The following is a 13,169-nucleotide window of genomic DNA, read 5'->3' as shown; positions in this document are numbered from 1 at the left end:
TGCACAAGTCATGTCTATCCCCCATTCTTCCACCTCCTTTCCATTTACTTCGTACTTCCCTGCCCCAATACACATACACACAATATACAGGATTTTTTCCTGTTCCTTAAGCTGAATCAAAGTAAGCAACAGAACCAAGCCTCTTCCTCATCCACACACGAATTTGTCAGAACAAGCCCCTTTGTCTTACAAGTCTGTCAAACCGCCTGGCAGTCCCTCTTGCTCAATATGTATTTCTTTAACTAATTTCAATTACAGTCTTCCAAAAGGAGTTGTTCACAGTCTTCTCTCAAAGCCACCCCTTCAGTTCGTCCAGTCACCTTTGTTGAACACAGTCCACGCTAAATGGAAGCAATATATAATTATGAATGAATTTCCAAGATAAAAAATTATAAGAATTAATGATGCAAATCAGTCAGAATTTGCTATAAACACAACAATGTTCAACTCCAAAACAAAGCAAGAAACCATGCAGAGAAAGCACCTAACCCAGCCTTAAACATCCACGCACAGATTACAGAACATATTGCAGGCTGTCAGTCTCAAGATGAAAGCAATTTCAAAAGCATCACGTAGAGCAGCCAAATAGTATCAAAACAGTAAGTTCCCCCATTAACAGTTTTGTAAAATTGTTTAAGGATTATAAACATTCGTTCCTGCATAGAACTTACTATTAGGAAATAATCAGAATTTTAGAAATCACTACAAGAGCTGATATTTGCAGTAAGTTTGTAAAGCCAGTTGTACTTTGTGAATCCAAACTAATTCAACACAGATCACAAGCTCTCCTTTTTCTGCTGATGTGCAGAAAATCTTTGCTTTAGACTGCGTGCTGCCTTTCACATAAAGGGCTATGAAGGTTTTCCACAGAACACTCACACACACCTGTGCGGGGGAAAGTATAAGATTTTAAAGACAAACTACAGAACTGACAAGAACATTAAAAGTCAGATCCCTTTACTTTCACATGCAGCCGTAACCAAAGGACTACGTTCCCTTTTCTGAGGATTATCTTTTACCAGGGAAACATGCAGCACCATTCATATGTGCTTGAGAAACACCAGTACAGACACTCTCTCTTCCCATTGCTAGCCCAAATAAAACACTAATACCATAGTTATACATTAACTGTTTAACAAAGAGGCTCTTAAACAGATAATAAGAATGCACTTAGAAGAGATGCCTTTTGTTCACTGAAAAAAGACAGAGCGTGCAGCAAAACTGTTAAGTGCCAGTGAAGCCTGTCTGTAATTTTCAGAAAGGTTCTGTGGTTTGTGTTTGCACAGCTATACCCCTTTTTTCAGAGCACTTAACCTATTACCCCTTTAAATTATGCGGCAGACATTACCATTTACAAAAAGTTACCAGTTGCAGATCAATGCTGTATTCCAATACTTGGCATCAGACCCTCCAGTTATCAATGTAACATTTTGAAGGACAGCATATCAGCAGTGTTAACTATTTAAAAGATAATCAATGATTCTTTCCAGTAACCACAGCACTAATACGAAAGACGTATTCTATCAACCAATATTTGCTTGAAACACTGATTATGCAAGTTACAACTTAAGTTGTTATGGGCGGTTTGTTAGTACCACCATAGCCCCAAAGAGTAAGAGCGATTAACGCAGCCTGCAGCTTTCACAGGAAGGGGGAACACGTTCAGGAGAGGGAGTGGAAGCTAAAAGTAAGAAAAGTGGCCGTGCAAAGGTGGTATGTTCAGATTATGAGAACTCTCCTGGAAATAAATTGCTCTACGTCTTATCTCTCTGCCTGCCTCCTAAAAACACGATGAATATACACCTTCCAGCGTTACGCGTGTAAAGGCTGGGCACCAAGAGTACCCGAACAAAGCGGCCGATCCCCTCAGCTCCGGCGGGACGCGGTGCCGCACGCAGGGAGGCGGCTTGTCAAGAAACGTTTTAGAGTCCTACTGATGGCACACACCAAAATAAAAAAAAAAAAAAAAAAAATAATAAAACCACCCTGAAGTGAGCCAGCACCGCTACCTGGGGCACACGGGTCCGAGACGGGCGGGCTGGGCTCGGCGTCTGCCCGCCGCTGCCCCGGCCTGCCCGGAGGAGACCCCGCAGACACCCACCGGAGAAGCGCCCCGGACGGGACCGCCCCGCGTCGCGCCGCCGGGGGAGGCGGCGGCTCCGGCTCCCGGTCCGGCACGCCGGTACCGTGGGACCGTCCCGGCAGCCAGCCCCGGAGGCCGGGCGGGCTGCGACTCTAGGGTGGGGGGCGACACCCCGCCGTGAGGGGGCGGCGGCGGCGCGGGGCCCCCAGCGCCCAACCGGCCCTGGCGGGGCTGAGGGGCGAGCGGCGGCCCCCGCCACCGCCGAGGCTGCTGGCCCAGCCCCGCCGCCCGCCCGCCCCGCCGGCCGAGGCGAGGCGAGCCGAGCCCCGCCGCCGCCGTCCCCCCCGCCCGCAGCCCGGCGCGGACGGGAAGAGACACGGTCCAATTCACTCACCTCAGCGGCTCCCTGCGAGACTGCCTCCCCCTCCCTGCATCACTTCCGGGGGTGAGCAGTCAGCTGGCGGCGGCGTGGCGCTGCGGCGTGACGTAGAGCGACGTGCCCGACGCCGCACGCACGGTGAGGGCAGGGGAAGGCAAAGAGCCGCCACCTCCTCCGCCCACCGGAGCGGGGGGACGGGGCTTAGCGGGGCGGAACCGCGGCGCGAAGGCGGGGACCGGGGTCCCGGCGCGCTCCTTACCGGAGGTAAAGCGAGGGCGTGGAGGGCGGACAAACCGACCTGCGGGGAAGGCAGAGGGGAGGGAGGTTTGGGACGGTGGCCAACCCCCCCCGGCTTCACGCGTTGGTTCCGCCCGGCTGCGGGGCCAGTGCCACCCCGGCCGCCAGGGGGCAGAAGTGCGCCCGCGCCTGCAGCGCCCCCCTGCGGCCGGGCGGCTCCGGGCAAGGGTGGGGGAGCGGCGAGCGCCATCTTAGCGCCGTCCCCGGCCGTGTATGGTGCGCGGGGTGCGGAGGTCGGCCAAGCCCCACAGCCACCCCGTGTCCACCCACAGGGTCACTGCCTGCCACAGCCACCACTACGTCCACCCGCAGGGCTGCCCAGCCAGTGCCCCTGCCTGCCTGATGACAGCACTGGCTGCAGGAATGGCTGTGGGATGGTCCAGGTGGTGTGGAGAGAGTCCTGTGTGTAAGGAGTCCTGAGCCTCTCACCTGGGCCTGTGCTGACCTGGAGCTTGTGCCAGGGGGTGACCTTCCACCCTGTCACTGCCAGGCCCGAGGGCCCTCTCCCCACAGAAACCGAGAGTCGACTCTGGGACTGATAGAGCGACACTTCCCCCAGCCCCGCGTTCCGCTGCCCTTGTGCTGTCGGCGAGGCCCCAGAGGCTGATCCAAATGCCATTCAGGAGAGTCTAGTGCAAGTGCCATGTGAGGCTTTGCTGGCAAAACTCCTGAATTTGAATGGGATTCATACACTTGATTTCCAGAAAAACTAACCTTTCTTTCAAACTACGCCCTGCTATAGTTCTCAAATTGTGACTAAAAGTCACATCTATCAATGTCCCGGGACTGAAGCATTTGGAAACTGAAGCAGAGGGTTCACGAAAGGAGTTTTATTAAATGACCCACAGAACAAAGTAAGAAGGGGGGTAGGGAGGATTGTTTCTCTGCTAGCATTAATATTTATACCTGTTCTCCAGTTTGGGGGTGGTTCCAATGCTGGGAAATATTTCTATTCATGCATTCAGTTGCATTTGGCTCAAAGCCAAGGTATGAATAAGGTGCATAAATCCATACTAGGGTCTGTGTCCATGTTGTTATATTTCTGTATGCTATATTATATAAGTAACGCCATCCAAGGATAGCTGAGACTTCATTTTCCCTACTAAATTTGTTGCGCTGCATTGAAACCTCTTTCTCTGCTCGTGACTAATAGACAACTAAATACAAAGGAGGAGAAAATGTTTCTAAATGTATGAAAGCAAGAGCAACAGGGTTGCACAAGACTAGACACAAGTCCATATTGCTTTTGAGTCTACCTGGACACTGCATGCTTTTCAGGAGAAAGCTAAGAAATATGTAAAGCGATTTTTTTGTTTCCTTTCCTCCTCCCCCTCTATGCTGTCTAAGACGGCGTTTCTGTTCTTCCTGAGGCTACCCCGGCACAGGAGGCACTCCCAGGGCAAGAGTATGTCCTACTAAAACTAGATAATGCCTCGACCACCTCAGAAAATGAAAACTCTCTGATCAAAAGGGACTAGTTAAGGGTTTCCACTTTCATTTATTCAAATGAAGAGAATGTTGTAGAATCCTAATTTTCTGCAATTTCACTTATGTGAAATTACATAGGAAAACCAGTGATAAAATCCAAGTCCTTGCTCTTACTATTTAATTATGTTCTCTTTGCATGAAGTGTCCTTTTTCTGGTCAAAAGACCACTCCATATGTAAATCAAAGCTTAAAAGAGACCCAAGTTCAGTCAGAAATCCGAGGCATGAATAGAATGGCAGAGTACTCATCCCAGCTGATGAACAGTGCAAGTACAAAGACTTAGAGAGGCTGGTTCAGAGGTGTTGATCCATGTTTCAGATCACTTCAGTTTGCCAGCAGGAAGACACTGGCATGACAAAATCCTAAACCATATGAAAGTCACCTTGCTTTCACATGTCATTATTGAATAACTTGGTTCAGTAACTTGTTTCTTTTCCACCAAATCTGCATAGATTTATGATTGCAGCTTGTAGATGGAAACAGAAACACTTGCAAATTAACGCTTGCTGGAAATGTCTTGAAATTTAATGGCTTAAGTCACTGGTAGAAATAAGGATGCAACACCATCATGGAAGAATATGATCTTTGATTTTAGTTTGTTTTTCACCATGTGGAGACTGAGTGATCGAAGTTTTGCTATGATTTGGTTTTGGCTGAATCTTAAAAAAATAGGTATGAATGTTCAATCAAGAATGAAAATCAAGTGAAGTTTTCGCTTTGCTAGGTACATACTGCAGCCACATGTGACCGGTGTTTGCAATGTATTAGCTGTCGCAGGCCACTAAGTCATTGATTTGAGTAAAAGAAGATAAAGTGACTTTTGTGGAAACTAGATTCTGAAATTTGGTATCACTGTAAGGCATGCGATTTGCCCAGCTATCACAGGAATCTGTGACCCCTTCTCTTCTCCCTCTGCCACAGGAACTCATTCTTTCAGTTGTTGTCCCTAAAGGAAATGATAGACCAAATTCATTGCTGCCTTAAGAACCGCAGACTCATTTTGGCAGACTTGCACGAAAGATGAATATAGATTACTGACCTCTAGTTGCTGTGGATAGCTGTGAAAGGAATGATTGATTATCTGTTGCATTAGCAGCAGGAGAGAGACTGCGGGTCACTCTAGCTAAGTGGTATCATTTAGCTCTTAAAAAAAAAGCCAGATATGCACAGGTTTTGGCATCTCTTTAAATAAGCGTTAATGTGTTTGAAAATATGAGATATAGACTGTCATACAGGCTGAAGCTGATGATGTTCCATACTATAATGTTGACATGCTATGCTTCTGAATTGTCATTTTATTTCTGTGACAGAAATGTGATCATAGCTTGATTCAGAAGGCGATCAGCCCAGCAGTTTGTCATTGTGTCTTTAGGACTCCTTACCAGTAGCAAACGAGCTGTCAAACACAAGTTGTGTTACTCCTAAATAAAACATTTTACATCTGAGAAGTTCAAAGCCGCTTTTTCAAATTATTTCATGCAGAGTTCTGTTCCCCACCACCTCCTCCCCTGAGCAAATATGGTTTCAGCATCAGTACTAAGTGTGTGTTACTAATGCGTGCCCCAGTTAGCTGGGATGTAAAAGAAGAGATCTATTGTTTTAAAATATCCTTTTTTTCCCTATGGGCTATTACTTTCAGCCTTTGTTTCCTAAAGTCCTCTATGTATTCGCAACTGGTAGATTTTATGCTTAAAGTGAGTAGCTAATGCTTGACTTGAAAAGAAAGGATGAAATAAAATAGACTTACAACTTCAGCAAAGGAGCTGTGCAGATAGGAGAGCGCTGGACACGCATTCTTAGCCAAGCATCCCTCACTGGGAAGCAGCCGTAATTTAGCTGCTCGTATATAAGTAGTCAGTCTCCGTGCAGCTTGCCCTCCATCCTAACTTTGCTTTGACTGCACTATTGTGATCACTTTACAGTGCAGTTGACAGATTTCTTTCCTTATTTTTATATAAACTTTAAATTCTAGACAAACCTACAAATAGCAAAAGACGACTGGTGTTTCACTGATTATTCAGATTATTGAACTTGTGTGTCAACCATCTAAAAATCCAAAGGAATGTGTATTTGTTTCCTGAAAGAAAAACTTGTTATTACATTTTATAGTGTAAAGGATTTTTTGTTTTAATTAACAATGAAAAAAGTTTGGGTCTTCATCATGCAGTAACTCATTAACTGCTTAGGCCTCCTTTGCAAGTCTGGATACAATGGGATATTTCATGTGCTTGATCTGCATGTTGATAACTGGGGCTTGCACGTAGATCAAAAGAACGATACACCCCTGCATTGTCAGAACTCTGCCACAGCATCCAGCAAATGCTTATTTGGAAGGCAACGCTTGGCTTCCCTCCAAAGGCTTAATTCTAACAATCAGCTCAAAACCAGCCTGCAACCTACCACTTTTCCCATTGATGCGTTTGTGCCTACAGACCTACCTTTGACCTCTCCCGGTTTGTTTTGTTGCAGTAAACACCTGAAATTTGCTCAGCTAATACAATAGCCCTGTACTTTTTGACAAAAACGCCTGCGGTTAACCTCTGTGGGCTGCGTTCTGCAATGAAATGAAGGGTGGTAGAAGTTAAACAATGGGTGTGACTACCACAAGATGAGTGTTAGTGGGAAAGTGGTGTAACATCCACTTAGCATTCCAAAGATGTGAAATATAATTATGATTTAAATGCCAAAGATGTAAGTTGCAAGATGAGTAACTACAAGGACATGAAAGCCTCCCTTATCTTCCTTTCTGTCCCACTCAGAATCATTTTGCACACCCACAAAACTAATACAAGTAGTGTCACTTGATGAAATTACACCTAATACATGACTTGTACCGTCACTTACATTTCTGTCGGTGTGGGCTCTGTTTATACCAAAGGAAAAAACTCCAGTCTCATTTACATTTTAAGTTGGAAGTAATTTTGCTCTCGGTGGAATTATTCCCTATTTACACTCCCACTCAGATCAGAATCTAACCCAGGCTTTGAATTTTGTCCTATTTGTTCTCCTCCTTTTCCGTGATATACAGGGGTCCTCTATCATTGAAGGACTCCTCACACCTTCATTTATGTATCTTCACAGAAATGGTTTATGAGCAGGTCTGTAATGTTAGAAATTGTTGACTCAGATGAGCCATGGGAGCAGCTGGTTGCTGAGTAGATATGAAAAGCTGCTTAATGCCTTTTACATCATGTAGCATATGTGGGAAGGAGAGCAATAATGCAAAAGTGCCGCCCATACCTAGATGAGGGGCTACACAGTTCTGTATCAACTCCAACACCAAGAAATTAAAGAAAGAAAAAATAAGTTCTAAGTGGGGGAGGGGAAGCAACTAGTGGGGGGGGGAAATTGTTTGTTCTAAACTTTTAAACTCTTTATAAACAGATTCTTGGTATGTTTAAAATCCAAAAGCAACAGGTGTGATTGCAGCTCTGAGCAAAGGGCAGTGTCCCAAGTTGTGGCTTCGGAAATTGTCCGATGCGTAGATCAGAATTCAAACCTGTATTTTAAACATTTTTCCCTCTGACATTATTCCTTTTATTTTCTTTATGGATTACATGAAAACCTAAGCTGAAAGTTTCTCATGCAGTACTACCATTTATTAGCTGTCATCAGGGAACAAAGAGTATCACCAGCTCCACCAGAGGTGACACCTTCAAATAAAAGCAAGAGGGGTGAGGCCAGGAGGGGCTCTAGGTGAGGACATGATGTGGGACTCGGCTTATGCTACGTCAGACCTTGTAATTGAACTGTTTATTTTCTGTACAAAATATGCACTCATCAGAGGGAAGCAATGATTTTTTAGATACACGTACATGCGTAGCTTTGTGTATGACTAATTTTATTGCCTGAAATGGAGCTGTAGAGGGGATAAAGTGAAGCATTTATTCCAAAGTGTCTGACGAGTTGGGACTGCCTAGCTGTTTTATTGTGGCTATTTGTTTCCTGGAAGTACCATAAACATTTATAGAAATACTTTCTGCTGGGTAGGAAAAATCATTTTTTTATCTAGGGGGCAAATATATGATTCGTTAAACATTTTAAAATACAAATAGCAAAATAAAAATGTTCTGTCTTAAGAATCAGAGAAAATCAGTTTTATGTCTGTACTTAAGATGCCTAACAGAGTTCATGAAACAAGAAGTCTTTAGATCATAGCAACAGTTAAGACAAAAAAGGCTAGTATTTAACAGTTTGGGATTTTTTTAGCAAAAGGAACTATGGGACACATGCTGTCTTCGGGTTAGCATCTGTAACTCTGACTTTGGTGAGGAAAAGAGGATGCAACTGTCTGAAGCCCACAGTAGGGGCCGTACTGAAATATTAGTGGAGGTCAGCTGCTGTGGCGGAGGCAGCCGCTCGAGAACTGTATGGCCTGGGAAGACACTGGTGCAAACCCCTCTTCTGCTTTCCACAATAATAGGAATTGCCACAGACTGCAAGGAGGTGAGCGATACCCACATCGCCAAACGTTCCGCAGTAATTTGGGTGCATGCATTAGAAGCAGCTTTTCCTCTGTCACCGAGGGAGAGAGTGCTCCCTCCAGAGGGCAGTTCGGGCGGTCTGAACTGCCCTGCTTCACGCTGTCCTCCGGAGGAGCTATTCCCGGCGCACAGGTTCAGATTCAGACACAGCAACTACAGCTCCAGGTTGGCAACTGGCTCTTGAAACAGTCAGCTTACGTCCTATCCCTGACACTTGTTCCTCATTGCATCCATATCCTTACTTTGCACTGCTGCTGCATCTTCCTTTTGGACAGTAGGGTACTTTCGACAGTTGCCATGTCCCTAAAGCAGAAGTCATTGTTTCTGCAAATCAAATCCTTGTCAGAACTGTTATTCCAGTCGCATATTTGTCTCAGGGATAGTTGTGGTCTGACATGAAATAGTGGCACCACTGACATGATAAAATACTCATTTACATAGAGTAAGAATAGAATTTCATTCTCAATTTCTGACAAAGATTCTTATCGCACCTAGAGGCTGATTCAGTGGGCTCAACAGGTACACAGCTCTCTGAAAATCAAGACATTCAGGACTTCCCTAAATCCACGGTTAGTTTGCCTCTCCTGCACTGCTTTGATGAAATAGCTTTCATCACCTTTTCATCACATCAAACTCCAGCTGAATCATTACTACATACTGTAGTGGTATCACAAATAAGCTTCCCAGCCTCTGAAACCTATACCGGTTTTCAGCAATATCGTGGTGGTTTTATCATGTATTTTATTCACAGATTTCAAGATGCTTTGCAAAGATAGGGTCAGTATTGGTACGACAATTTCACAGGACGGGGGACGCTCCGAGTTTCGGTGACTTGCCCAATGTCGGTTGCAAAACAGCAGTGAAACACAATCCAGGCATTCTTGTACCAGGCTGTGATTCAGCAAAGCACTAAAGCAAGTGCTTAACTTCAAGCAAGAGCTCAGGCTGTTTGGATGGAGACAGATTTAAGCATCAGTTTAAATACTTTGCTGGACTCAGCTTTCAACAACTAATTATTGCTCACAGCTATTTCTTTTTGTTTGTTTGTTTGTTTGTTTTCATATAGCTCGGCTTATCTTTAGATGGTGGAAATCCTTTTAAATTAATTCAGTTGTGTAAAAAACTATACTGCTTGCTGGCTTTTTAGCAACTCAAATGTTCATGCATATGTTTGGGGGTTTGTGTTGTTTTTTTAGATGACACCAGTTACTCGACTAGAAGTTCTTGGCCTTTACCGCAAGATATTCCGAATAGCCAAAAAATGGCAATCGGCATCAGGACAGATAGAAGAAACTATTAAAGAGAAAGAGTACATTAAAAGCGAAGCCAAAACATTATTCCGAAAAAACAAAAATGTGAGTGTCCTTATAGTTCTGAATTTCTGAATGATTGTCCTCTTTGCACTGTCTCAGTGATTGGATGCTATGATATGAATATAAGAGTTGTTTTCCCAAAATTTCATTCACCTTTAATGCTGGTGTATTTGGGTTATAGTTTGAATTTCACCCCTGAAATAGTAATAAGAAAACACAAACCATTTCAGCTCTTCCTTAACTACTGTAGAAGTCTAAAAGGTCTAGAGCTTTCACTGAAAAAATGCCAATAAAAAATTAAATTCCAAAGACACCGCCTATGTAATTGAAGCAGCTTTTGATCTTTTAGAAAGCTAGCTAAGTGTATCATTACCCATGCAATGGCAAACAGAGCTCAGTAGCTTTTACACTTCTTTTTTTCTTTTCAAAGCAACAACTATTGGCACTTCTTTTAAAAGAAGCACTTTCTTTTTTTTTTTTTTTTTAAGGAAGAAATTTTAAACCCCTTTTGGGAGGGGCGATACACACTCCATGGTAATCAAAGGTCCTTGTAATTCAAGATCACAATACTTATTTATTTCCCATTTTGGTCTGGGACTAAATTCAGGTAATGCAAAAATCAAGAAATTAATTTAAGTCACAATTGACACCACATTTCTGACTTCAAAGGAAGTTTCTGGGTAGGATGATAACAGAATGTAGACCAAGGAGTCTCTTCTCTTTCTCCTCTAGCTACCTTTCAGACTGATGAATGGGTGAGTGTGGTTTTTTTCACGGATGTATTAGTAGTTTACATATGTATTGTCTTTTTACAGAGAAAATACCATGTTTGGGTAAAAACCTCCTTTTATAGTCTCAGTCATGACAGTCTCTGGGCCTTAATATCCAGCGCCATCAAGGCCAGAATTGTTGAGTCAAGGCAAATACGAATGTTACCTTTTATGGATGTGAAAAATAACAATCATTGTATCCTTGGGATTGCCAAAAAAAGCTAAAAAGCTAAGGAAAGTCATGTGGCTGTGCATCATTTATGCTTGAGCTTCCAATTGCTAATTGCTATGCTTCTACAAAGCAACTGTTTGTATGATCTTAGGTAACGGATCCAAAGTTGATTAAGCAGTGTATAGAAGAATGTGAGGCAAGAATAGAAATTGGACTTCACTATAACATCCCCTACCCAAGACCTGTGAGTATAAATCTAGTCACAAAGTCTTCAACTATACCCACTTAGCTCTCACTGGATAATAAAACTGTAAGTTCACACCACGTCCACTGCACTGCATTTTTAGATAAGCCGGTATTTAAATACTATGCTAAATCAGAGCCAAATAAGCCAAATGTATATTGAAAAGTTCTTCACCTATCTTATTTCAATGTAAAATGGCTAATTTCTTCTCAAAATAAGGAGTCAAAGCCTAAATGGAGTTGCATGAGCTAAACTCCCAAAGCCTGTAAATATTTAGGTGGTCTTGACGGACCAATGAATCATACTTTGTAGAAAAAGATCGTAATGGAAATCAAATGAGAGAATAAAAATACTCAAACCAGACAATCTGCCATAGATACAATAATTTTCATAGTTGGTAACTGTTCTCTCGGTCATAGATCAGGTCTTGGAAAGCAGCTGCCTATGTTGCTGCTTCTTTTCCCCTGTTCCTAGAGAAAAACATGTCCAAGATTACCAAAATTCTGGAAGTTGCAGCAATGTCTTCTATTGCACCATTCAATATAGTTTCCTCACTGCCTAGTCACTTCTGTCTGGAATACTTTATGCTGCCTCCCATAGGAACTTCCTCTAATTTACAGTTTCACCTTATCAAGGTGGTCACGGTCAAAATGAAATTGTATCTTCATCAGATGCTTGCCTAGAATACGGTCACTGTTAGCATATGTTTTACATATAGCTTTTTCTTTTTCTCCAGTATACAGAACAATAATGCACATCTGGCAAGCAGCACTCCTAGAAATGGCCTTAAAATGGGTGCTCTGCAGTGGCTTCAAAATCCTGAAGGATCAGTCCTAGATCAGCTCTCTCAGACAAACTGGACGATCGTTATTTTTCAGATTCTAGAAATCTCTATTGCTGGTTTAGTCAGTGCTTTTACTACTATTTGCACCTAAACAGCTATCTTACAGGATGACGGCTTCAGCAACAATAACATCTGACTGCTAACACCTACATTTTTCAGTCACTTAGGGGGGATACAGCTGCATGACTCCCACTAACAGTCTTATGAAATATAAAGACTTTGTCAATCAAAGGAAGAGCCTGTCACCTATTGCTCCTTCTGCTTATGGAGTCAATGACACTGATCGATCATTTTAATATGGTATATATAATCATGACAATAAGAAGGCAGTCTTTCCATACATACAGTTTGGGACTATTTTGTGACTTATTAGATAGGTATGAATAAAGCACACACCTACTCAGGAATTTTTAGGGTTTTCTAGGTCTTACTGTTCTGGAACATTGTCAGTAGTCTTATTTCAACAAGTATTTTATCATTACAGTCTGATATCAAGCTACAAAACAAGGTTACCAAAGCCTAAAATATACAGGATTTTAATAAACACAATATTCAGGGGCTGAAAGTTACACCACCAATCACTCCTCAGAGAGCGCTCCTCCTAGAAATCTAATAACCTGGTTTGAGACGGCACAGTTGCCCTCTCCAGAACATGAAGAAATTATTTAAAAGTCAGTGAAATCTAGTCTGTATATATGCCTCCTTTTCCTTGTAGCTTCTCAGTGCGCACCTAACTGGTGGGATTTTCTTTTCCAGATCCATCTGCCTCCTATGGGTCTTGCCCATAAACAAGGCCGAACATTGCGTCACCAAGAAAAGTTAAGGAAGATTTCTAAACCAATATACCTGAAATCCCATGATGAAGTTTCATAACCCATCATTTAAGCTGTGATGGGTAGTCACATCATTTAAGCTGTGGACTGTAATCCAGGTGATCTGTGTGCACAACTGTGAATGAAGCTGTTTTGGTCACTTGCTCACAAATTTCCTGAGGCCAAAAAGCTAAGTGATACATTGCATATGATGGATAAGGTCGTCTAATGCTTATTACATTTCAACCACTGACTCATCAATAAAAGTAACACTTTTCAAGGA

At 43.1% G+C, this 13,169-nt stretch overlaps 2 protein-coding genes across 9 annotated transcripts in view; one reads left to right on the top strand and one right to left on the bottom strand.

Moving 5' to 3' along the window:
* DCUN1D3 (defective in cullin neddylation 1 domain containing 3) overlaps positions 1-2,809 on the bottom strand; it is a 26,662-nt gene extending 23,853 nt beyond the window's left edge. For 2 of the 5 annotated variants that reach the window (XM_054210988.1, XM_054210983.1), the window contains exon 1: positions 2,478-2,562. The gene's annotated coding sequence lies outside the window, so the exon portion shown is untranslated. Of the gene's footprint in view, positions 1-1,803; positions 1,828-2,477; positions 2,563-2,721 lie in introns of those variants that run through there. The other 3 variants (XM_054210987.1, XM_054210984.1, XM_054210986.1) reach the window with 3 other exon arrangements.
* On the top strand, positions 2,523-13,169 carry LYRM1 (LYR motif containing 1). Of its 4 annotated transcripts, XM_054210996.1 has the most exons (5): positions 9,956-10,086; positions 10,533-10,651; positions 10,777-10,799; positions 11,138-11,230; positions 12,831-13,169. In XM_054210996.1, exons 2-5 carry the CDS (start codon positions 10,576-10,578, stop codon positions 12,945-12,947), a joined length of 309 nt encoding a protein of 102 aa, XP_054066971.1. In that variant the 5' UTR covers positions 9,956-10,086; positions 10,533-10,575; the 3' UTR covers positions 12,948-13,169. The 4 variants fall into 4 exon arrangements, with proteins under 4 accessions (XP_054066970.1, XP_054066969.1, XP_054066967.1 ...); XM_054210995.1 differs by lacking the exons at positions 10,533-10,651; positions 10,777-10,799 and adding an exon at positions 2,523-2,600 and having other exon boundaries at positions 9,928-10,086; XM_054210994.1 differs by lacking the exons at positions 10,533-10,651; positions 10,777-10,799 and adding an exon at positions 2,595-2,726 and having other exon boundaries at positions 9,928-10,086.

The sequence above is a fragment of the Rissa tridactyla genome, chromosome 8 (genome assembly GCF_028500815.1).
Source record: "Rissa tridactyla isolate bRisTri1 chromosome 8, bRisTri1.patW.cur.20221130, whole genome shotgun sequence".
Classification (NCBI taxonomy): domain Eukaryota; kingdom Metazoa; phylum Chordata; class Aves; order Charadriiformes; family Laridae; genus Rissa; species Rissa tridactyla.
This window is presented reverse-complemented; position numbering and strand designations above follow the sequence as displayed.